General features: G+C 37.8%; 1 protein-coding gene across 2 annotated transcripts in view; it reads left to right on the top strand.

Moving 5' to 3' along the window:
• COL18A1 (collagen type XVIII alpha 1 chain) overlaps positions 1–26,888 on the top strand; it is an 80,943-nt gene that overhangs the window by 30,461 nt on the left and 23,594 nt on the right. For both annotated transcript variants that reach the window (XM_053472299.1, XM_053472298.1), the window contains 8 exons: positions 19,328–19,872; positions 22,953–23,036; positions 23,987–24,028; positions 24,963–25,092; positions 25,534–25,655; positions 26,251–26,277; positions 26,374–26,556; positions 26,693–26,719. In XM_053472299.1, coding sequence (XP_053328274.1) covers positions 19,328–19,872; positions 22,953–23,036; positions 23,987–24,028; positions 24,963–25,092; positions 25,534–25,655; positions 26,251–26,277; positions 26,374–26,556; positions 26,693–26,719 — 1,160 coding nt within the window. The remainder of the gene's footprint in view (positions 1–19,327; positions 19,873–22,952; positions 23,037–23,986; positions 24,029–24,962; positions 25,093–25,533; positions 25,656–26,250; positions 26,278–26,373; positions 26,557–26,692; positions 26,720–26,888) is intronic.

Genomic DNA, 26,888 nt, shown 5'->3' with positions numbered 1-26,888 from the left:
TAGTGCTAATAGAAGCTTTAAACTTTTTTTAGATTTTCAAGCACTGTCCGAAATAGTTTGAGCAGTGAAATCCATTATAGCTTTGTTGAAAATCTGACATTCCGTGGCCATAAGTCACACAGCGTGAATGTCAGGTGGTCCTACATATTAATTGCAGAAAATGGGTAACCACAAGTTCGGTCTGTATAAAGTATTCTGTTTAAAAGGGTTTACATGCTTGTCTCAGTCACATAAACATGGTGGTGGATACCATGGCATCACAACTCAACCAGCTAGGACAGAAGGGAACATACTGTCTTAGGTATGGTTTTGATAACTGAACTGTGAGTTTCGAGTTGTAGGTAATTTAAACATTTAATTTATCTTAATTATACATAACTAAAATGTCAAATTTGAAGAGGGATAGCCCATCTTTGAGACCTAAATCCATGTGTCCATCTTTCCTCCACTGAAGTCCTTGTCTGCCAAGACCTCAAAATGTTTAGTGTGTATTAGTATATCAAAGTGTTCTACAACCCTAAATCTCACTGTAATGTGTAAACCAGCAGACATTTATAAATTAAAATTGAATTGAGAATAAAAGAAATCATTTTTCTCAAATTCCAAACTAGGCATCATAAGGTCCAACTCGGTAGCCAAATGCTCTCTAACAAAAGAGTGACCATGTGAAATGTTGGGATGGTACGAGTGTGTATTATGAAGAGCTCATCCAGGCATGTTTCCGTTGTGTTGTTAAATAAATGTGACATCATGAATATCATCTCACTGGTTCACGCTGCCTTATACAGGGCATACTCAGTCGTTTATAATGCAGATCAGCAGATAAGAACATCTGACAAATCTATGACATAGTCCAGCAACATGGACGAAACGCGGCAGTAACCACTACTCTATTGAGGTTTATTTCTTTTGTTTTTTTGTCCTGTGTCATGGAAGAATTTACTACTATTTTTAATATTGGAATAAGCAATAAGGGCTTAAACATTTTTTAATTGTATACATAGTCTCTCTCACTGTTCTTAAGAGTAAGGATATTTCTCTAGCCTTTTTTTTCCTCTTGTTTGTTTGATCCTTTTTTTCAGATTAGCCATATGTCTGTCCCGTGCATAATTCAGTTTCAACATATGTTTATCCATTCAGAAATACAAGCAATTAGTATGACACACACAGTCATTGAGGGAATCTGACATAGGAGAGCGAGGCTTCCAATCCCAGAGCAATTGCCTCATTTGGCTTCGTAATTTTTACTGTAGGATTATCAAGACTTTGAATGGAAGATCCATTACACAGCATATGTGTGCACTTCTCCACCATATTCTAAAAAGGATATCATCCCGTTAATCATATATAACACATTTTTTATTTGATTTAGGATGTTTTTCGTTAAGGCAACAATTAATAATAAAGCTAAATGAGCACAGGTTTATCCATACAGGGACCTCTAACAGGGACCTCTGAGAAGCTTGCAGTGCTCCATCTATTCAATGACATTGTAACATCACCTTGTCTTGGGTAGGTGTCTGTGTATAAATCCCAAGGCTGCTAACCCTCACAATGAAAAGAATTTTAAAAAGTACTTTCACAACATGCATTAATAGCTGTTAAAATGCATAAAATATATCCATAATCAATATAAATTGCATGTTTTTAATAATATCAGTATCATAGCAGGTCTCAAAGTGTTTCTTTAATCTGAAGTAGTCCTCATTAATGAAAAGGTTTGGTACCCCTGGATCATGTTTCTGCATTATGATACATAGCTGTACATGCTCGTCTTAAAACACTTCAGTTGGAGCCACGAAGTTCCAATGATACTCTTCCAGTTCCAGTGACATTGGTGATGAGAAGAAGAACCTGCAGATGTAATACATCAAATATTTCTCGTTATATTATGTTGGGAAACTCTTAGCACTAATAATGTCCACACGCGCTCAGTGAAGTTTATTGCAGACCCAAAACAGAAGCCAGGCCCTGGCACTTCCCAGGTACCTAGCAGTACTGATTGTTCTCATGAAAAAGGTGTCAGTGAGTGAATTCCACACTGTATTTATGGCTAAGGACTGAAAGGTTACATTCCAGACCTATCTCATGTCTCTTATCTCAGAGCCTGACAATTGCATACTGTTTCTACTAGCCTGGAGCAAACTGGGAATAGTGGGCTTCCCAATTATATTCTCAGGATGGTATTTTCCCACAGACTAAAGCATATTTCCTAGCATGTTAGTTTAATTGAGGGTCAGCAAGATTGCAGTCAAAAAACATATTAGTATTTCATATATATATAAATATATATATTACAAAGCAATGGAGTTTACATTCAGCAATGTGCATTGCAACACTTCTTGGAAACAGCTGAACATTAACTTAAAAGTAAGATATATAAGGATCCAGAGATGAATAGTGAGCAGTTAGGATGAAGAATTAAGAGCCAGACTTTACAGTCCATGCAGAGGTGAGGGATTGTTTGAACAGCTTGGATTCCCCTGTTGGCTATTCTTCATACTATGAGTCATCTGCACTTAGCACAGCTGTCTTGCCCACTGGGGGTTTATACTAAATTGTGTGAAGTTGGTAGAGCAGAGAAACGCATGAATCATTAAAGTAGACCAGAACATACAAAAATTCACTTATAGAAAACAAATGTCCTTCAATGCTGTTTAATGCAGTGATATTATTTTTTCCTGTGATAATCAGTGGACTTCTGTTTCTGTTGCTGAATACCACGCAATTGTACCAGAGTTTTCTTTTGTGTCCAGCAGGTGGTGATAGAGTGACAAAAATTGGACCGTACCCATTGTGCTTTTACAATAAATAGACATTTTATTTGGGAATATCATGTTAAAAACCTACAATAGTACAGTGTTGGACAAAGGATTGTTTAACTAAAACAATAGAAAAAAACAACCTATTATGGTATTTTGGGGCATTTTGGATGGTTTTTGATTTAACTACGGTATTTTGTGCTGGGTCGTTGGTTACAGGAGCTCGTGAACTCAACTACAAGAAGTTTCCTCATTTTGACATTTCTAAAAGAAAAAAACATTGACTTATAGATGACAAGTATGTCAGGAAAGATGGAAAATGTGACACATTATAAAACCCTCTACAAAGTGTATAGAATGTAAAAATAACCTCAACAGTTGTACTTATGACACGGGAAGACCAACCTCAACTGTTCAGTTAACACTTGTATGAAATACTGGTTTTGTACTTACACAGAAATAGGTTAAACTGGTTAGAACATTAATTTTAATTTATACAATTAAACCTTCCCAATATTATACTGCTTTCAGACCTGGAACCTTCCAGGGACTCGAGATTACACAACATTTAAGTTCCTGCAGACACTGGTATGTAATAGAAATGACAAAACATGAATTATCGTGTACACATCTGGGAATGTAAAACTCTTTCCTATCCAACATTTAACACAATACACGTAGTTGTCTAGGGAAGCTGGCAAAATGCAAAAAAATGTTGCTCTTAACCGCTTTACAAGGTACAACAAGCTCTTGTTCACTCAGGGCCATTGCTTGCAGAGACACGAATAACCTTAAAGAATTGGGGCCTCTTCCTATCTGACTCTGTAACTGTTGAGCTGTAGCTGGCATTGGATTCGGTGCCCACACCCAAGACTAGTGCACTGTTTGAAATAAGTTTAGTGCAGGGTGATAGAAAAAAGCTTTTGAGACCCCAGAGTTCTCTTCTTTAGATTTAATAAACCGGGGCTATAACCATAGCAACCAGTAGAATGGTCCATTTAGCACGAACAGTCCATTGGCTGCTGTGGTTATAAGACCACCTTTCACTTTGCACCAGAATCATACTTTTATTCATAACGCCATAGCACAGTGATGAGAAGTTTGCATTGTACTTTAGGAACATTGAGAACCCACTTCTCGTTGCTTTGGCCATTTTCTATACCCTAAAATATTATGGCACGTGATGATTGGCAGAAAGTGTGCCCCCCAGCTTACAATATATAACACTATCATTAACTTCAAGTGAACTGATTACTATTGTGCACGCCCTGGGAATTCTGGCTATGTTTCAATGTTATATATATGTAAATGACTAAATAGTTCATGGCGGCTCATATATTTGGCTACAAGTTTCTGCATGTGATACATCGTTTCTGGAATGGCATTCTGTTGATGCTTAGGCTACTGTTGACTTACGGCACCACCCAACAAATAGACACGGAAAAAATAATATTTTGTGGAATATGGACCAAATTCAACATTTCTGTGGATTGGCTCATTGTGACATGCACAGCTGTGGATTGTTTATGACCTTTTGTTTTCACCTATAACCACACAGTTAATTTTCTTTCATAATGAACGCTCAAACATTTGTTCTAAAATGGATGCAGAGGAGGAAATGGACATTGGGGTTTATGCACTAATAACCATATTAGCTGAAAAAGTAAGTTTAATGTTCTTTAGAGATGGCGTTGTATACAGGCATCTTTTGCAACTACTGTTCTCTACAAAAAATAATTTCACTCTCAAATGAGCGGTAGAGTACTATTTTCTAGTTAAATGCATGGACTCTAGTGTATTTTACTGGGCAGACATTCTTAAGTTATTGGAAAAAGATAATGCGACATTTGCCTCATTTAGCTCCTCCCACACTGCCTCTACAGAAAGCAGGCAGCATACTACAATATATTTCTTGCACATGCTCAGTCACTGAGAGTAGCAGCAGCCAATCACTTGTGTTCTATGTGAACACTGATGTTATGCTAGCATTTACATGATTGGCTACAGGTGCGGTGACTCTAGTGGCAGGTATACTGAGCATGTCCAAGGAATTTACATACTAATTTATCCTGGATTCAGTAGAGGCAGCCATGGGAGGAGGAATATGAGACTGAATAAAGAACACAATGCTCCAGTTTGTGTAAACTTAAATGCATTGGAACATGCATTAAAAATATTAGTGTATTTTGGGGGACTAGATTGTTGTTTCAGCACCAAACCTCATGCTGTCCACACAGCAAAATATGTACATTTGTAAATATGTACAAATAAACGTATACAAAACAGAATGTGTGGCTTGGAGGCTTCCTATGATTAAATAAACAAGACTGTTTAGCAATCAAGGTTAAAATCCTGCCCTTCCTAAATCTTTGGTTGCATTCATGTTGTTTAGTGACATCACTGCCTTGCTCTAAAATATATAACTTTTCATCGTTGAAAAGGATATAGGCATTTCTAAAGCATGGGGCATTTTTCAATCAATGTAGTTAGGATAAACAAGAGTGTATGCAAGGACATGGATCCAATGTCCCAGTGAGTGTATGTGTGGATATATAACCAGCCCTTCTCTTCTCTTGTGTGACTACGGCCTCACACGTTGTTAAACCTAATGTAAATTGGCACTTTATAAAAAGAAGGAAACACTCTGCAGCGTACATTGAACCTAATAAAGGTACATGGTACCGGAGCTGTAGTAGCATAATGTGCTAATCCAGCCCTGTCTGAATGCTACTGTTACATGTACACGTCTGAAGCATCTGACATCACTGTGTTATGTGTGATCTCAGCAGCCTGCAAAGAAGAATATACTTACTTAATTTTAATTTAATATATATTGTGAAATATTTATTTTTCATTCATGGCTGTTAAATGCTGTCACAATGAATCTACTGGGTTATTTTGTTATTGGTTTTGGTTAAAATTCTTGGAACGAGGCAGTTTAGAGATGGGAATTCTTAGTCAGCCGCACCATTTGGCTTCCTAACTGGATTTTGTACAATGGTATATCCATAACGCCTGCCAAGCAAAGGGATATATTTCAGTAGGCTGTTCCAGTGGACACTCTTTCCTTTATTTGGACACTGGGGGGGAAAAAAGTCGCCCACAACCTTTTCTTTTCTGTACTGCTTTTGCCAAATATTTCTAAAATGCAAAAATGCAATAAAATATTACAGTGCTTGGCGTTGTGCAGTAAAGACGCGCCTAATGTGTGGTATCTGATTCTTCCCTCTGTCCCGTGGTATGGAATGTGCCCATTCTGATGCCGTTTAAAGTGTTGCTAAATGTACTTAAGTGATGGCACGTACCCATACAAGGAGGACTATCTATGAGTGCATTATCTTTGTACACAACTGGCACTCTGTCCTCACGTCCTGGTCTATTCTTAACTTTCTTGTGCTATTAACAAGGTATTTGTACTTGGATGTGTATACCAGGCATTGTGTGTTTAATCACTTTGAATATCTTTTTATTTAGTGAACTCTCCGCAGTCACTTACATTTATATGCTTTCTGCTATCACCCAGAGCATAAAACATTACAAAAAGCTGTAAACTCCTGCAATGCTGTAAATTTTGAGGCAACAAATATAAAATATATATATATAATATTTTTTATTGCCCTTAAAGATAAGGGTCCCCTAAATATTTTGTCTTAGGGCCCCATAAATCTAGAGCTGCAGCTGCCTGGCATCGTTCAGTAGGATTGTATATTCACCTATGTCATACCAGGTAATGCTAACAGGGCCGGCCCAAGACATAATGCCGCCTGGGGCGAAGTTTAAAATGCCACCCCCCCCTGCTGACACCAGGGGTCATTATCTACCCTTCCTCCCTCCCTCCCTATTATCTACCCTATCCCCCCACTTTGTGCTTCACTTACCTTCCAGCAGTCCTGTGGCGAGTCTCCCTGCCCTGCCACAGTATGTGCTGCTTTACTGCTGAGCTCCGGAAATGACATCATATTCCAGCGCTCAGCATTACAAGCCGGCACCGAGACCGAGCTAGAGGGCTCGCAGAGGAGAGAGAGGGGCGCCGAGCACCTCACTCTGCTCCATGGTAGGGCAGGCCCTGAATGCTAAGATTACAAAAAATGTGATACAATAGAAAGACATTTTATATAGAGAGATGGGCTCCCTGTTATGATTGGAGATGGGGCAGTGGAATGGGTGGCAAAAGTCCCTTTGAAGTCACGTTTAGTATGGAGTTTATATCTGCTGTAAGCATTCATCGTAGCCACATTTTTTTACAGCCCTGTATACTGGGATGCTGTGTAAAGTTGTACGGCCCATAATGTACGAAACATAGCATAGTCTGAATTCTTAAGAAAGGTTAAAGACACGCATATTTGAAAGATGTATGGAACGGCAAGGAGTGGGGGTTGCGGGTGTTGTCAAGGTCAAACCATATGCCCATATGTATCCTCAAGTTTTACAGCTCTTTACTCAGGAAATGTCAGCAGAGAACTTGCTGAAAACCTGATAAATTTTAAAAAATCGACAATGGGACAATCTATGTATGTCCTGTTGGGGCTTGCTAAAGCATCTGGAAGCTTTTCATTACTGTTTTTCCCAACAAACATAAGGCTCCCAGTACCCCAGAGGGATTGTTCTTTTTTAAATGGATGTTGTGCTGTCATTTTAAAAGTTTGATTTGTTCCTCAACATATATTTATAGTTTGAGCTCCTTAAATATTGTGGGAATAGGTATGGGGCTGTAAATCTAATGGCAATCTTACATAAATCAGGTTTCCTAGGGAGTAACTGAACCCAAATGAAATATCAAATGAAATGGATCAAATCAGAATACTTCTCTATATGCCCCTTCTGGGATAGGTCACAGTTTCATAGAATGATCGAAGGGTCTATGTATTCTATATGGTAAAATAACTTATATGCTTTTCATTTTATCTATCTTTCCAAATGTTAAAATATATATTTTTTAATTCTGACAGGGCTTAGCAGTGGTTGCGTGAATTTTTGTAATGGCCAGCTAAAAACATCCTGTTGGATAATCCATTGTGTAAAATTAATTGTGTGAAATTAACCATAGAGGACCCAACCTATTGTTCTGTCAGTGCTTACAATGTCATGATGATCTAAGTAGGGGCAGTTGGAAATATTACTAGGATAGGGTAATTTAAATATATATATATATATATATATATATATAATGTAAAATAGAATTTGAGACAAGAAATGGAAGGAGGGATACTTAAACAGTGCTAGTTTTGTCATAATTGAGCATGGCTAGCTAAGACAGGGAAAGTTTAAGAAGACAACTTTCCGGTTCTGTACTGTGGGCCTGTGTCCCATGGCCCAACCAGAGCTTGCAGGGCAAATCTAGAGCGTTGCTATGTACACTAACAGCTGTATCAGGAAATCCTGGCGTCGTACGTGGTTCTAGACTGCAGAAGTGTAAAAGACTTCCTCGAAGGTGCCCAAACTCAAGGAAGCAAATGCTTCCTGGAGTGTCTCTAAAGGGTTGTGTGCTATTGAATTGCTATCATAACATACTTCATAAACAGCACTTTTCCTTTTCCGTGTAATTATAGTACATAGTACAGCAAAGCAGGTCTATGACTAACCATTGCTCCAGGGATTCGGAAGTAGAATATAGCTGTTATTATTGTTTATCTCTTGAACTAAAGTTAGCTAAAACATAGACTCTATCTTTCCAAGTCCCCATCTAGCGTATATTCCTTCATAATGAATCATTATTAATGGAGACAGAAAAATAAAGACAGAAGGAGAACAAGGGGATGTAAATAGAGACATTGCATGCTAAATAAACATAACTATTAAAATGATTACATTATCATTCTGAAAGATTCAGTGTCTCTGGTGCTGAATCAAAATATGTATTTTTAACAATAAATATCTTTTTTAACATTTTCACCGTTAAACTATGAAATCTATCATTTTCATCTAGCTCTGTGTACTGTTTGAAGTAGTAATTATTTCTGCATTCTCTCATTTGAAGATGTGTCGTGTGATCTGTCTGTTAACTCGGGTGTACAGAAATGCCTTTCATTATGTATATTAAGTGGCCATATAACTTCTGTATGAATAGGACCTATTAATGCCACTTGATTGAAAGACAGGATTCTTGACTCCAACAGTCCATCCGATGTTCTTGATGCAGAATCACAAGTTAAATGCTAATTTTTCCCCAGTTGTAACATTTAAGAAGGCACGTATGTTGTTCACATACTGGACACTGTACTGTATGCATATATTGTATTCTATATTTACTAGAGCTTTGCTATAGATCTCAAATGTTTTTTGTGAAGAAAGTAGAAGAATCTGCAGAAAAACGCATAGGGAATGTAGTATGTACATGTAGTATGATTCATAGATTACTACTAAACCACGTTCAACAATTTCTTGTAAACGCCTTATAACTTGGAATATAACAAACTGAAAAACACTGACAAGGGTGTTCAAAGATGTGACTGAGCAGGTAATTCATTTAGTAGTCATATACAGTGACATCATAGCCCACGTGTGACCACCCTTACCTTAATTTATCTTACGCTTATTCACAACAAACGGTCCAGGAGACATACAAGTGTAAGGTACATTTGAATCATGCTGCCCATGGCCATTAATGACCTTCATGCATGATTTGAGCAGGACCAAAGGAACAACCTGAAATAGGATCATGTTTTCACTCATCCAAGTACATTGGCTCCTATGTGCAAGAGGTGGGTTTTTTTCCCCTTGCTAGTGAAGTAGGCTATAGGTAGCTTTACTAAAGAAAACCTGTGACGACATTTCCCAACTACACAAAGAAATAAAGAAAAGTTGCAACTCCTTTTTTGAGCATGCTTCATTTCATTTCAAATTGGTATTTCGGTGGGGGTTAACTAAAATGCGTAAAGAAAGAACGATTGTGTGTAGATATTTCACTGTAATTGTGAGATGTTTCTAGAGCGATTCATACTTCTCTGCTGCATGCGTTTGTTACATGCCAATTTATCCCAGTATTCTTTGTTTCACTTGATTGGCTTTTTGACAAGCCTGAAAATGAGCACAAACATTGGGAATTCCTGGCACGGCTATGAGTCTTGTTTAGGCAAGTTTTCCAAAAACACAATGTTCATGATATGTGTTCATGGATGGACCTGTGTTTGTATGAATATATACGGTATATGAACAATAATACATTATATATATATATATATATATATATACACACACACAAATAGCTTGTAATTCTTGCTTTTCGAGCCGAAACACATCCAATCCTCTCTCTTCATGTCACTATCCCACTCATCAGGAGAGGTCAACAATCAATAGAGCGTGAGAGCACTTTGACCTGAAACTAGCTCACTTGTTTCAGATTTACTTTATTTCAGGCGTGATTATTCCTCAGTACAGACCATAGCTTAAGATTCAATGGCTCCTAATTAAGACCTTGTTTGTGTTCATTATAGTCGTCATTATAGACTGCAATTTGTTAATAAGCCTATTAACGTTAGTGCCTTGAGATGGCTGGGCAAATATATGCTCTAGTTCAGACAAATTATGGAGTTAAAAAAAGAATTTAGTATGAAATGGTGAAAAAAAGCCAGTATTTGTCCTGCCCTGCCCTGGCGCTACATACACATGAATGCTAATACACATAAACTGAACATTAAGCGTTATCTGCCCTTGTCTTAATTAACTCTCAATGTGCTTTGGGCAAGTACCATAATTGTGTTTATATTATGATTTATTGATTTTTATAGTGCCACCATATGGGTAAACACGACATAACAAGTAGTTAACAACATAACACGTCGACTTACAGAAACAAGAGCTAAGTAGAGCCCTGCGCAAACAGCTTACAGTCTAGAAGGAGTTAAGAGTATATTATTACACAAGTGGTAAAAGTGCCACATTTAGGGATGGACCAGCCACTCCAGTTAAAAAATAACTAGGAAGGTTAAATTTATATCTGAAAACCTAATGTAAAAGTGCTCTTAGATTCAGAACGGTATGCCTTTTATAAATTCATATAAGGTGTATATATATATATAGATATATACCTTATATATATACTGTGTATATTCTATATACATACGGTAATGTATGTAGGATAGTGTGCCTCGTAGGAGATATATGTTGGCTGCAGAGCTCAAGCCCACGCTACCTCATTGTAACTCATTGTAACCTGTGTGCGTTCTGAGAGTTTCTGTTATCTGTAGCAAAATATTTCTTTCAATGTATGTTGTCTGTCAAGAGTGAGGTCAGTTGTAAAGTGCACTGCAGTTGTTTCAGCTTTTCCTCACTCGTGCGGGGCTGGCTTCTGATAAGGAGGTTTGGTTTAGTATTTTTATGGCCCCACCTCCTGTAGTTTTAGCTGTTTGAAGGGTAATGTGTAGTTTGCTTGCTGTAGAGGACAAATCAACGTGAACAGTCATCCGTAGAGTTTCCGAGCCACACCGATGGCTCTTACATGGATTTATCCTGTGCTAGCTATCCTGGTTCTCACGCTACCTGCATTGTCAAGTGCACAGATTTTGAACTGGTTGTGGGGTGGAAACCAGAAACAAGTTACAACATCAGCTACTACACAGAAGCCGACAGAAGAAGCTGCAACTTTTGTTACGGATACAGAGCATCACCTGCATGATGTATTAAAGCATGCCGAACACCTTTCCTCTGCTACATTACTACCTGCAAGTCATCAGCCACCATCCACTGTGCCAGATGCAAGTAGCTTAAACTGGATTAGGGAAAATAACCAGAATCAAGTCACGACATCTGTTCCTGCACAGAAGCCCGCAGACGAAACGGTTAGTTTGGGTCCCCATTCAGAGCGTCCTGTGTCTGATGCATTACCAACTGTGCAGCATCCCCCACCTGCAGAGCTTCATTCATCAAACGCAGGTAATGCAACTCCAGCAGCATCTCCCTCTGAATCTAGTGCATCTCAACCTGCAGCAATAGTCAAACAACTTGATGACACTGTAGACACACAGAAGGGTGATCCAACTTCAAGCAACCAACAAACTGCATTTCCCCCAGGTGTACCAAAACATCAGGAAAAAGCAATATTTAGTATCTTCCAGTTACAGAATACAGAGGAGAATGTTTATGTGCCCACAACTGCTACACCTGTAGTAGCAGATGAAACCAATGATTTGGCTGTGTCACAGGCACCAACAACCCCACAAAATACACACCAGAACAATCTTGCTGGAGTGGGGGCTGAGATTTTGAATGTTGCAGAAGGAATAAGGAACTTTGTGCATGGCTGGGAAGATAAAGTTGAGCAGACCACGATGACACCTGCTGATCATGTACCTGCTCATGGACTGGAAGAGGCGACTCCTAGGACTGTTCAGAGCGTTCAGATAAATATGCCTGATAATTTAACTCAAAAAGGTCTTAGACAGAATGACACAACTACAGAAAATAATACAAATAGTTATTTTCCCGACTCAGGTAATGTGACCTTATGGAAGAACGTGTCTTCAAGGGATCACAGGACTCATCAGTCAGGTATTTCTTCTTTTCCTGTGAATCCAACAGTGGATGTTTTGACCACAGAACCTGTAAGCAGATCTTTTTCAGGAGATGACCTTGAAGGAGCTGAGAATGTACCACCTTTTTCTGAAAGCAGAAACCTGGAATTAGGAGGACTACACTTAGATACCACCTCTTTGAGTTTGAACTCACAGACCATGCATGCAGATCACACAGACAGTATGCACCTTGCTACTTCAATGAAAATTACAGGGTCTCTTGTCAGTGGCCTATCCCATGATGTGATAAATTCATCCCAGTCATTATTACATAGGGAAAATATACAAAATCATTTTGTTAACTCCAATCGGTCTGATCAGAATATTGAGCTCCCTAAACATTCTGGGATAGCTGCCACTGCAGATGGGGCTTTGGCTCCTAATACATATGCATCTAGTCTAGAAATGCACTTTACTGCAAGCACACCTGAACCAGATTTACTAACCAGTACTAAAGCTTCTACACCAGCTTTTAGAAATAATTACACAAAGACTGCTTTTTCTTTGCCAAAATTGACTGCACCAAATTCTCGCTGCTTGCCTTTCCCCAGCAATCTCCTCTTCTGCCACAAATTGGGAATCGACAATTTTATGCTACCAAATTATCTGAATCATAGCAATGTGCTGGAAATTAAGGCTGTTTTGCATGATTGGGAGGGGCTTCTTAAATCTCAGTGCCACCGCTTCCTGGAATGGTTTCTCTGTTTACTGCTGGTGCCAAGGTGTAATACTTCATCCCTAGTGTCACCTCCAGTACCATGCCGGGGGTTCTGTAAGGCCATACAGGATGCCTGCTGGAATCTTCTGGGGGAGAGACATCTCCCAGTGTCATGTGACTCTCTTCCTGAGGAGGATTCTGGGGTTTCATGTGCATATATTCATTATTTCATAGGTTCAGAGACAGGTGAGGTCTCTGCTTCCTCAATAGGTAAGTGATTTTTCAACTGCCAATTATCTGCAGAACATATTTGTGAAAGGTAATGTGCTCATTACAATTTTCATTGTAGACAACAATAGGAAATGTGTTGTCTCCAACAAAGATGGTAGATACGTGGAACTGTCTTTAGGCAGAAGTGCTATTTGATAATGTAATGGCATTTTGCGTGCAAGCTGCCCTGACAACTAACCAAACAGTGTAAGCCTGAATTCTTAAAATAGTTCAAGTAGCAGACTACATGTACCAGCTGGTTCTTATCTGCCATCATTTTTTGGGTCACAATATGAAGAAAATTGCATTTAGTGGACACTTAGCACATTAAGCTATATATTTCTACACATTGTATACAATGGACACTTGGATTATCTTATAAACCCTATATATCTTATATAAACCCTAGAAGACTGCTTCAGACCCTTTGACTTGTTGGGTTCCACTTATAGGTTGTTTGAGGACATGTCAGGATATGACATCATTTTCGCGCATCTGTCAGGCTGGGCATGGAAGTGCAAGGCACTTCCTTATTCTTATTAGACCCACAGGGCTGAAGGAAGCTAAATAGGGACTTTAGAAATTTGGGCCTTACATTATTACTTGTGAAGAGTTGACCCCATGACGCTTTTAGGATGCGATTAAGTACTCCAAATGACCATGGGATTAATTTTTAGTCTGTAAACAGCACTACATTTTCTTTAAGTCATGAACTGTAAGTGCCTCTATGGCTAGCACAGAACAGGATCATTATAAATGTATTTTTAAGCCTAACACAAATTCCAGGTATTGAATATTCTATGAACTCTAGTGTTTTGTGTCTTACTGTGCTTTTTTAGCTGGCAGTGGATGAAAGGGCTGTGTACTCAGGATCAATAACCGGCCTTGCAGCTGGATGAGTGCTTTAGCAAGTATAATACTGGATCTGCCAATTACACTGTTTTTTATTCCAGATAACAGATCTTTTCATGGATTCTTGTTTTCTTTTTTTGTGTGTCTCTGTTCAGGGGCAAGTTGAAATCTGTAAGTGTCAGGTCAGGATTAACCAAATGAGCATGTGAAGCTGAGTTATCCACATTCTGATGTCTCATGACAGGACACTGGTGTTTGCGTGATGTCACTTGCAGCTTCCTGGTGGTGTGATGTCACACTATGCCCATTTTGTTTTGGGGGGGGTTGTGATTGCTCAGTGTCACTCACTGAGCAATATCTTTTCCAGCACTCTCAATGACCGATTAGTCCAAGTTAATTCTGTATTGGTGCAAAGCTATAATGCTTCTTCCCTAGTGTCACCTTCAGTACCATGCTGTGGGTTCTGCAAGACTGTACTGGAATCTTCTAGGGGAGATAAATCTTCCTGTGTTATATGTCTCAGTTCCTGATAAGGATTTCCTGTGCAGCTATGATAATTTGTAGAAGAGGTTCTTAACATTGTTCTTGGGTATGCTTTCAGCATCTCCTCAGGGGACCATAGGTAGAAAATACTCTTCTCCTTGAGCATAAAGTTGTAGCACGTATTATTAAACACTCCACTACATCCACCATACAAGCCAGAAGACTTGTACTTCCCACAGAAATCTCTGCTTGAGCATAAAATACAGGACTGTTTACTGTAATGTAGGTCAGCATTGACAAAAACCTGGTAATTTCTCATTTTGTTATCTGCAGAGCTGGAGGCTGCCATTGCTAGTTCCCTGCTCGGACCAGGGCTGAGCCTAGGGTCATTGACTTCTGGGTGCAAAATGTTGAACCCCCCAAGTTGGTGTGCCACTATTGAGACCTCCTTCCCTGACATTGCAGGAAACACCCCCATTTAAAGGGGAAATGGGCAGGGAGTAGGGTATGTCAAGACCTCGCTCCTGTGACCTGGAGGATTCAGGTGTTGACCCGGAGAACCGGTGCTTCTCTGGGCCAAACCAGGAGAATTCCAGGGTATGCTATTAGGTTAGGCTACTAGTAGGTTAGAATTAGAACATATAAACATGTTCAGCTACATGAAAACATTATAGTAAGTGAAAACTGTCCTTAAAAAGAAAATGACACCGTAGTTTTGAAAACCTTTTTAATCTGATACCAGTCATATTAACATATATGGGGGGAATTTTCCTTTAAGACCTGTGATAATTGTAGAGTCGTCTGTACAAAATGAAAAGGTTAACTCGGACCATACAGCTGAAATCTCATGCAAGGTACTACTGTGGCAAACTTCAAGGGCTGCATAATTTAAGGTAATTCCTAACAGAAACGTCAACCAATGGCTGTTTTTTTTTGTATTGTCCATTCTGTACATTAGTAGTGGTATAGCACCATCAGATTATGCAGCGCAGTACAAAGGGTAGACAGGACATAACAATTATTCAAAGCCTCAAACATATAATCCAGAAAAAGTATGCAAGTAGTTTCATTCAATGAAACAAACATGTCAGAATAAATAGATCCAGTTGGATTACCTCCAATAAAATGTGCAATAAAGCTTGGCATATACATAGACTTGCTGCTTAATCGTTCGCAAGGAACCTGATATTGGCATTGGATTTCTTCTAAGTGTGTTAGGGAAACCTTTATTGCTCATTCTCGTTTATTACAATATGGGTCCAGCAAATCATTTTCTATATATTAGGTTTCCTGTTAGATAACATCAAATTAACCCTTTTATAAATCATCATTCATATGCATAAAACTTAACTTGTTTCTCCTTAAAAAAAAACATCAGTGTCTCTGTACAAAATAATTGTGAAGCCAGACATGTGTTAGTGATTATTAATATTATAAGACTGAATCTGTACACAACAAAAAAATAGCAAGACACACCAACATGTTTTTCAATATCTGCTGGATGTCGTTTTTGTATAAAGTATGTGCCAGAACCCATTAACTATTGCCCCCACTGGTTTGATGGGACAACACCCAGTAAGAGTAAGTTTCCTGCTCAGTTCACCAAGCCAAGTGTGGACTCTCTTAACATCCATCACCTATATTAGTATCATTCTCAGGTGACATACCCATTTCTCAATTAATCATTTCACTTGCATCCAGTCTCCGTCACATATTCAAGTTTTCCTTACTTCCCTCATCCATCATCCCACTTATTCTTATTGCAGCATATTGCTTTCTGCCACCATCAATCTCCACCTTAGATGTGTAGAAGTGCATCGATGCGTTAGAAAGCAGGACATTTACTCATTGTGACTGCAGACTTGGCTTCTGTACATGAATGGATGGACTGAGTAGACGCTTGGCTGGGTTATCTGGTTGACCTGGCATTAGACTGGCAAATTCTTGGTACAAGCTGTGATCTGGTTATGTGTACAATTGATCTTCATACTTCCATCATTAAAGACAATCCAGCTGCAAACATTTGCTCCCACAGAGATGAGCATTGTGTTCTCAGCCAGGGCAGCTGTTGGTTCTTCTCAGCAGCAATTAGTTCAGTTGCTGAAACTTTTCGTTATGCACAGGCTGTTCTCCTCATGGGGTGCACATTTTCTGATAACATTGGCATCTGTAAATCACCACGTAACTAAATTCGGACAAAAAAATCATTGTAGCTGTTTTTCAGATCCTGCAGTTCTTCCACAACCAGCTATGATAAGGACTTTCATTGCCTTATGAATGGATATCATAAGCTTTTGTGTTTAGAATGGTTGTATCATGAAACAGTGATATCTTGTTGCCAAGTACTTACTAGATACAAATACATTTTTAGATTATAAAGGGGTAGGGTTACATATTTTCCACTCATGTAAGTTTCATATACAGTATGTGTGTCCTGGCCCATGTCACATTTGGGAAAATCTCTTACATTTATCTTCAGGTAGGGATCAGCGAGGTTCCGACGATCCACTGAATTTGATTTTAGGGTGGCATTAACTATTACAATGTATCACAATTATTAGAACTTGAATCATATTATTTGGATGTTAATATCTAAAAAATAGAAGGTTTAAGAGGTTTTCTTAGAAATGTCATTATCTAGTAACTGACACTGCGCTAGCATTGCTCAACGGTGGTTTTGGGACATAGACAACATATGTCTACGCAATTATAAAAGAAAACAACTGTGATTATGGATGCCCCCTATGCATTACTGGGAATAATATGTTTAGGTTACAGTTTCAGCTTCAACAGTATGCTGATTGCAGATATTTTAATAGGACTCAATTAAAGTGTTTTTGCCATGTTCATTTTATATTTATTCTTTAGTCTTGCTGCGTATTATTTAGGAATATAATTTTAACGTTGCCCAGCTCGGCATTTATGTATCCTATACACCCAGATCATATTCTGCGTAGGAGACCCATGCACCCATTGTGATGTATCTGTTTCTACTCTTGATAAGAAAAAGCAAAGCCCTTCTAAAACTTTAAAAATATAGCAAACTTAGTGAAAATGTAAATTGTTTTTAGTGCTTCTTGCTACTTCTTACATCAGTATAGGTTGGTGAGAATTGCATTTTTAATTGCCCGGTTAACCTGTTTTAAAAATTCCCAGGTATATGTGATTCTTTTGCCAAAAAAGGCTGAAAAATCATTAACAAGACTAGCAGTGTGCCGCGGCAGGGAAAGGGGTTACACACTGGCCAGTTATGTTAAGTGTAGGACATTAATCTAAAACGCCAGGACTTGCATTGCTTATCTCATGCGTGGCTTGTATTCCATCCAACCATTCAAAAAGCCAGTACATTTGATTAGAGAAGTCGGATTTGCTTTTTTTCCACCTGCTTGTCTCGTTTTCCATGATAGCAGCGTAAGTGGAAAATCACATTGGTATAGTTTACAAAGAATGCCACAGAGTCAAATATATTTTAGTTTGATCTTTTGTTACATCCGTTGTAGTCTTTACATGTATTGTTTTCTTCAATAGGCTAAGAAATGTATTGCATTTTTTCTGGGCAGGTACCAGTTAAAAACCGCTGTTAATGATTAGTTGGAGAAGTCCATGATGGCCAAGAGATAAAGCTCCGTGTTTTTCTAGCGTGCGTATTCTAGGTTTGCAGTCTAAATCTAAAATAGATGATACACCATTTTTCATATCAGTCTCTAGAAAATTTACATTGGTCATGTATGTTCTTGGAATTCTACGAGACCTTGCCGTGCTGTTAATAATTTTTCATGAAGCATCTCTGAAAACAGATGTTTAACCGTGCAAATGGACATATTTTCAGCTTTCCACAGATTTTTGCTCTTGTAGACTCCTACGTGATCATAAACCCTTTTCCTGCAAGTCTTCATATGGGTTTTAAAACCTTTGGGATGGAAACTAATGGGATCGGGCTGTGACAACATTTCTGATAAAACAAAAGAGATAAAAAAGTAGACAATATTTAGTAGGGAGTTTTGATAAATTAATTTAGCTGTCACAGTGACAGCTATCCTTTAGTCAATTTTCCAATTCATATTTTCATTCAAATTTAGCATTACCTTGGCAATAGTTTTTTTTGCCAAAAAATGAATGTTAGTGGTAAAGTTAATTTGAGGGTCATATCCCGAGATGTAAATGTGTTGCCAATTCCAGAAGTGCCCATCTGCATAAATGAAAGAGCCTTTGTATATGGCTTAAGTTTGAATTTTCAATTTTAGGGTCATTAAAACTTCAGCTGCTCTAAATGTAAGAATTTTCCCATGAAGATTCTGTAAGTAGCGTGTCTCCTGGGACTAATGCACAAAAAGGCAAGATTTCACTCGGGAAAGCTGTAACTGTCTTTTTTTTAATGCTAAAGTGGAAATAGAGGAGGTGCAATGGTAACACAAAAATAAGAAGATAGCTACACTCCAATAAGTGGAGTAAACTGGTAAACAAGATTTTGACCTTAATGAGGCCTTCTTCAGAATAATACTAAAATGTCCTCACACGTTCAAAACATTAAGTTTACTACAAAGTGTAAGACTTATGGTTGTACATAAGATCAATAGCAGGTAATGTCAATTTCCAAGGTTTCACTTTGAGTAAGGAAAGTGTTGTGTAACTGATCACGTAATTGTAACTTGTACTTTCTGATGAAAAATCAGTTCAATATTTGTAACATTCTTGTTTAGACAGGGGAAACACCAAATCATACCAAGATCTTTTAGTTATTGGATGGACACAGACATGTTTCCTTATGGTGTATTCTCTTTTTATTTTTCCAGGGAGAGCAAATGTAGAAGTTGGCCTTTTGCAGTTGATTGGAGATCCTCCACCAGAACAAATCACCAAAATCTTTGGGCCTGACAAGAATCCAGGCTATGTATTTGGAGAGGATGCCAACACAGGACAGGTGGCCCAGTACCACCTACCAAATCCAATGTTTAGGGACTTTTCTCTTATTTTCCATATACAGCCAAGCACTAACAAAGCAGGAATGTTGTTTTCCATCACTGATGCCTCTCAGTCCATTGTGTACATTGGGGTGAAGCTATCTGAGGTCAAAGGTAATAAGCAGCAAATCATATTTTACTACACCGAGCCTGGCTCACAGGTTTCATATGCTGCTGCCACTTTTAATATCCCATCCCTGGTGAATCGCTGGACGCGTTTTGCAATCAGTGTCGAGGACGAGGAAGTTGTGCTGTTTCTGGATTGCGATGAACTGGAGAGAGTGCGGTTCGAGAGGTCACCTGATGAGATGGAACTTGAAGATGGATCTGGGCTATTTGTAGCCCAGGCAGGAGGTGCTGATCCTGACCGTTATCAGGTAACAAAAACGCCAACATTTGGTCTTACTGTGATTGGGCCTTTTCAACTTTTCTCTAATTTTTTCTTTCTTTCTTTCTAAACTCTGGTCAAAATATGTGAGGGCCTAGAAATAATTTCATGCACCCTAGGTCCAAGATACTGTATCTCCTATACAAAATTGCACTGAAACATCAACAGCGTTCACTGCCTATTTAAAAATAATAGTTCTGATTAAAAAGTGGTCACTGTTTCAGCTTACAAGGAGACCATTAATATATTCTCTGTCTGTGATAATAGCCCTTTTGTAGGCTGAGCTAATTTTTTTTCAATGGCCTTGAACATGTTGGACGCACATAAACATATATATGTCAACATTTCTTTGTATTTCTTTATCTTCCTTGTCTATTTCTTTCTCTCTCTCCTTATGCTGCATCTTTGTGTCTGGTTTATGGTTTTTTGGGTTGGTATCCTAGGGGGTGCGAGTAGAAGAATTCTGAGTAATGTGCTTGGAATCTGCTTTATGCAGTATGTGAACAAAGCATTTGTTTCTTCTCTGGGAATTAAGAAGCCATTCAGACAAAGGAGAAATTGAGTGCTGAGAATGGATGGATATGTGTGCGATAATTACTGTTTTGGGGAGAGGGATTTGTATGGGATGTTGAACAGCTGACGAAATGACAAGTCAGATGGTTTTATTTGACTTCAAATAGAGATGTGTCTTTGCCAACAGGATAAGAGGGTCAGGCAGGCTGCCCCTACAAGCTGCACAGTATGCAGTGAGTGGTCATGTATATATAAAACTTGTGTATTTAAAGGTTAGGGTTTGGATTATTTTTAAAGCTTTAGGAAATAGATGATTCCAGTACAATATATTCAGATTAACTTTGGATAAATATTGGGCTTTATGGATCCATTTAAAAAGCTTTTAAGGAAGGTTCATTTTACATAATTGCAAAGATCTAATCTTCTCTGTCAAACACTAGGAAGTGCTTCCGTTCCTAATCATTAAAGATGAGAAAACTCATTGTAATACGATACAAATGGTTACACAACGTAGATGTTTTGGAACATACATCAAACATGTATCCGACGCAAAAAGTGCAACTACATGTAAAAAGATAATTATAAAAGAAAGCCTCTGTGACAGAGGCCACTTGAAAAAGTAATATTAAAAAAGAAATAAAAATGTCCTTGTTTATCTGTGCCTTGCTATTTTAACCCCTTAAGGACAATGGGCGGTCCCTAAACCCGTTGAAAACAATGCATTTTGAGCCCGTACATGTACGGGCTTTGTCATTAAGGGGTTAAAATCTTTTTGACTGCATTGATATTTTCAGGAGCTTTGAAAGCTTGCCGAGTATCAGTGCATCAAAGTGTTCTACAGACCTAAAAGTCACAATAATGCGTATGTAAACAGCAGAAAATGGTTTATAAATTAAATTGTACAAGTGAATTACATTCTTTTTCTAAATTATTTCATTATACAAAGCACTATATAAAGTCTTGGTAAAGCTATGAACCCCAACCAAACCTCTAACTGCACTCCATAAGATAAAAGATTCCCGGTTTGGCAATTAAAAATGTTGGGAGTTATAATAATGTTTTAGTGCATCTAATAATGTAATACATTAAAAGTGTTATGCCCAGTAAGGGCCAAGATGGCCCTCGGTACATACACAGTAACTTCTAATAAATAGATTTTATAAATATAAAGTGAATTACTTTGAAGACAAGTATAGGAACATAATTAAGATTCCACAAGAGCCTAATTATGGATTCTAGTTAGAATAACTATGATGGTTCTATATGAATGAATAAAAATGAATAACACTGTTAGTTTAAAAATAGGAAAATATTTTAAAAAGTTATTTTAAAATTTAGCCGTTACATTCATGTACCTGCATTCTTTGACCTATTGCAGTTGGTTTGCTATTGGTACTCATTTAAAGCACCATAAAACAACATAAGAGTAGAATGAAGTGTGATGGGTTTATGTATTAACCACAGTCAAACATTAAAAATAACATTGACTCATTCTGTCTGTGCCTCAATTAAACCACAATATTTAGAAAATACTTCTTATGTGCCACTAAATAGAAATGCTATTATAAAATGTCAGTTTTAGGGGTAAAAACAATGTTCTTGCAGACAAGTATTTTATTTATTTTGTCAGTAAATACAATGAGAAAAATGTATGGTATGGAGTATAAGGCGCACTGCCCTCTTGTGGGGATTCTTTGCATTGCAACAATGCATTCCTTGCCCATCTTAAGGAAGAACATTTTAAGTAACCCACAAACATAAATTATGGGCATTTTTTAGGCGATGTCAATGGGTTGGAGTATGTATAGGATGTCACGTAGTATCAATATCTTGGAATACTAGTGTTATCACAGCTTCCGAATATCAGTGGGAATATTGGTGATAATTAGTTTTAATAATGAGGAATACTGGAGATATGCAATGCATATCTAGGAATGTTATTCAGATGTTAGGAGTGCTATCAGACAGTAGACATATCTATAGGAATGCTAGTCATGTCGCACATTAGAATATCTAGGAATACTGGTGCTGCCGTCCACTAGTGAATATTTATAGGAATGCTGGTGATTTCATATTTTATGATTACATAGGCATACTGATGATGTCACATGGTAATATATGTATGCATATTAGTGGCAATAAGGCACTAAGAAAAGCAACTTATAGTATTCCAGGGATAGTTTGACAAAGACACATTTCTACACTGAACATTGTAAAGGCGCTACCAGACATAGAAAAAAAAACATTAATCTTATGGTTTTCAAGGGAAATCTCATGGAATTGGATATATTTTGCATTTATAGGTTACAAAGCACATAGAAAAATGCTGATTCTAAATACAGTATGAAACTGTATTAAACAAAAAGTGTGTTTTATAAGGAACATATTCCCGTTGAAATGTTTAAGCAAATAAGTCTTTATCAATTGTTAACATTTACGTGTCTGCTTTGTGAAAATTTTGGCTGTGTTCCTTATTAGCATTTGTAATGTTATCCGTGATACATGATGAGCTCAGCTCTGTTTCCTCTCTGATTACCTGCGTAATCTTCATTTTAGGGTGTAATCGCTGAACTGAAAATCAAAAATGACCCCAGGGCTGCAGAACACCAGTGCGAAGAGGAAGGGGATGACTCCGATATTGTAAGTCAAATGTATAATATATAAATTAAAAAGATTAGGAAAAGCTACCGAAATAAATGAAATCATTGTACACCCCCACCAAAGACAAACATTGCGAAACCAATCGGACGTCCAACTTCTGTCTCATTTGTTACAGGACGTGTTTATATATTAAAGGATATGTGTCAAAGTGTACTCACTGCACAACTGGGAAAAGCATATGCAGCATTTAACAAAAGAGATTTTCCACAGGATGCAAGTGGGATACCTAATTTGATGCAGATGGGTTTCTTTATTTTCCCAAGCATTTTTCCGACAATTTAAGGAAGTACAAATATAATTTAGGGCAGAGATCCATTGACAGCTTCTCGTATGCTGCCACATGTCATTTTTCTATGTATTCTTAAATTAGAAGGAACTAAATTTAATCCTGAATAAAAATGTTTGCATGTTACATTTTAGTTTTAGATGTCCAATCCCGGTCAGAGATAAAGTTTTGCACCTGCAATGTTTTTTTTGTGGGTCATATAAACTCCAGCCTTGGCCATGTCACGCTAGAGAGGGAACACACCCTGGTTCCAAAGATCTGTTACCATTACAACAGAAAAAAACCACTGTGATATAAAGCGTTATAAAGTATTCTTCATATCTTTCATAGCGTTTAGTGAAGAGTTATGTATTTTTTAAATACATTTCTTGTTGAAGTCCTATAAGCCTCCACAAGTCATTTTATTCTGATTGAGATCACCCTACAGAGACAGTAGTCCTCTTCTCTTTGCGTCTCTTTAAAGGTTAGGGTTTCTAATGTGTGAGAATTTTCACTACAGTGAAAGAAACTCTCATGTTCTCCAGAATCAGATCAATGAAGACGTTTAACCTGGATACATCATTATATTAACTCTAAAACTGAAAGATTTGGGTTGGAGAGCAGACATTTGACTTTTGTTTTATGCATGTGCTTTTTAATGCAGATTTCTGGAGACTTTGGCAGTGGCAGTGCGGAAACTGAAGTGGTAAGACATTAACCTGATAATATATTAGCTTTATTAACCCCTTAAGGACAACAGGTTATCCATAAACCCATTAATGCATTGTGAGCCAGTATTTGTATGGGCTTTGTCGTGAAAGTGTGAAGCTAATGATCTGTTTAGAGGCAAGGTGGTATAAGGAATTTCATAAATAGGTGTGGGTATGGAAACCATCAAGGGTGTGAACTGTATGTGAAATGTATGCTGCATGTTCTCCATGCCCCGGGGAAACGTGTCTGTAAGGGAAGGTGAATGTCTGCGTGCCTGGGTGTGCCACACGGTGTCATGCCTGGAAGAAGGCTCTCAAACTTAGTTCTGAACAATGAAACACTACATCACCAGGAGATTTCTTAGAAGCATGCATAACTATCCCAGGATGGAAAAAACAGGCACTACATAGTATGCTTGAATTAGTAGTTACAGTAACTTGAATCCATTAAGTTTCAGTAAGCAAAATACTTGGGGTTTTATCTTTTTAACTGTTGTCCCTTATGAATTGTGTACGTTTCTCTGAATGCGTCCAGGTTTCTGCAAGGTGTCCTGAGTTAAGATCCATCGTTTTAAATAAGGGCCTACACTTATTAAAAAAAAACATGGAAGCCATGATCCTGTCAAGTCAACCTAAGTTTAGCAATTGTGGGAATTTGCCAGTGGCATTTGTAGTGAACTCACTGGGGACTCAAATGTATTTACAGAAAGTAAATGAAGAATCCCTAGTTTATAGTAGTTACCGTGATCCATGTCCAGTTATTAACACTTGATCTACTTATGTTTAGGGTTTTCAATTTTGTATTAAATCAGATTAGGTTTAAAGAGTCTGCTGACTTTAACTTATCTCTTTTATTATTGACTACATGGTTTGTGGCATTAAATCCTTAGTAGATTAATGTTTCTTTGTGCTACTTTCTATATGTCACAGGTGACACAACCTCCTGTGCGCCTCAGGGAACAGGCACCCATCACGGTTCCACCTATTGAGAGACCTTCAATCATTAAAGAGACTGTGAGCATCCAAAGCGGGGTCTTAGAGGCTGAATCTACAGCAGGAGGTCAGTTTTTTCAACATTTATATACAAATGTCTGATAACGTATGTTCCATATAGAACACTATAAAAGGAATATAATTATGGATATATATAACAACTAATCATAATAGTATAAATTATGCTGTATTAGTGTTCAACATACATCTAGACTCAAGAGAGTAGTAAAAATATGATAATGATATGATAGTGAAAATAATAGATGTGTTTCCCAGCATTTAAAAGAAAGATCAGCCTTGCTCCTTTGCTACATGCGCATCCTGTTCAGTAGACTTAATAGACCTTTGAAATGGTACAACTCATGTTCTCAGGATCAGAATGATTACAGTGCAAAAATGTATTCATTTTATGTTGCTTCAAGATGTGTTCTTCAAGAATCCACTTTAAAAGACGTGAAACTCACGCACAGCAGGTCACAGTTTGCATATTTTGTACCTCCTATTACAGGCCAACAAGGGCATAAGGGACAAAAAGGAGATCGGGGAGAAAAAGGTGACCAAGGATCTGCTGGACCAAAGGGGGATATGGGCACAAGTGTGAGCTCAGGCGCTGCCATGAAAGGAGAAAAAGTAAGGAAATAATTGTAAAGTTTAACTGCCAGATTACTAGTGTGATACAATATAAAAACATTTGATTATGTTAAGCTTCTTGTAGTAAAATTCCCCTTTATAAACAATTTACTATGTAAATAGTTTATTAAACTTTACATTTTAGTAATCCAATTTTGAATAGCAAGTAACAATTGTTATAAAGGGTGCAGAGAGGCAGAAAAGTCTTTAGGTCCCGTAGCAAATGATCATGTGAGTTAGTCCATAAATTCTAAATCCACATTATGGTCTTCAGATATTTTATATTTACTCATAAGATAAGATCCATATTTACATCAAATCCATACCCATCACAGATGAGAAATACATAGTTTATAAAACTAAAATAATACAAATACAACTAATTAGATGAGTTACATGATTTACCCTAGGCTGTGGGGATTGAGAATGTGTACTTGGTGCTATAGATATAGCATTGAAAAGTAAATTAATGGGGAAAATACACATTTCAGAATAGTTGTTCAGCTTCTGCCAGGGAACTTCACTGGAAGGAAAATTGTTTTGTGAATCCTTCTGATTGATATACAACACAAACATTAAATTTGTTTTTTTACAGGGTGCAAAAGGAGAACTTGGAGTAAAGGTTGGTGCATTTTATTGACTTCATGTCTTTGTCCGGTTTGTACTGACTGTTTAGGTCTGTCTGGATTGGATTATCATGTTGCCTTACATCTTTTAGGGTGACCCAGGCTTTGGATATCCTGGATCTAAGGGTCAGAAGGGAGACCCTGGAGTTCAGGGCCCTCCAGGACCACCAGGACCATTGCTAGTCCAGGATAATGATGGAAGTACACTGCAACAAGTCAAGGGACCTCCTGGTCCTCCAGGTCCACCAGGATCTCCTGGAAATGATGGAGAACCAGTAAGATATATATTATAATAATTACAAATGAATAACATAAGTAAATGTTTTAGCTATGATGTAACAAACCGCAAAGTTTTGAGAACTGTTTGAATAAAAAAGCAACTTTGGTAATTATCATCTCTGTTGTTATCAGGGTGATCCAGGAGAGGATGGAAAAGCTGTAAGTCTGTTTTATTTTATTTGTCTTTATCAAGGTTCACAGTCTACTACCACCAAAATAATTCATGCCATCTTTACTTCCTTTCTTACCTATTCCTCCTTCTACAATCTGCATTTTAGCCTCCCAGCATGCAATGAAGGTTATGTGTAAGGCCCAATCTAGTGCAAAC

The sequence above is a fragment of the Spea bombifrons genome, chromosome 7, assembly GCF_027358695.1.
Source record: "Spea bombifrons isolate aSpeBom1 chromosome 7, aSpeBom1.2.pri, whole genome shotgun sequence".
Classification (NCBI taxonomy): domain Eukaryota; kingdom Metazoa; phylum Chordata; class Amphibia; order Anura; family Pelobatidae; genus Spea; species Spea bombifrons.
Note: the sequence above shows the minus strand (reverse complement) of the source record. Positions and strands in the feature narration are given on the sequence as shown.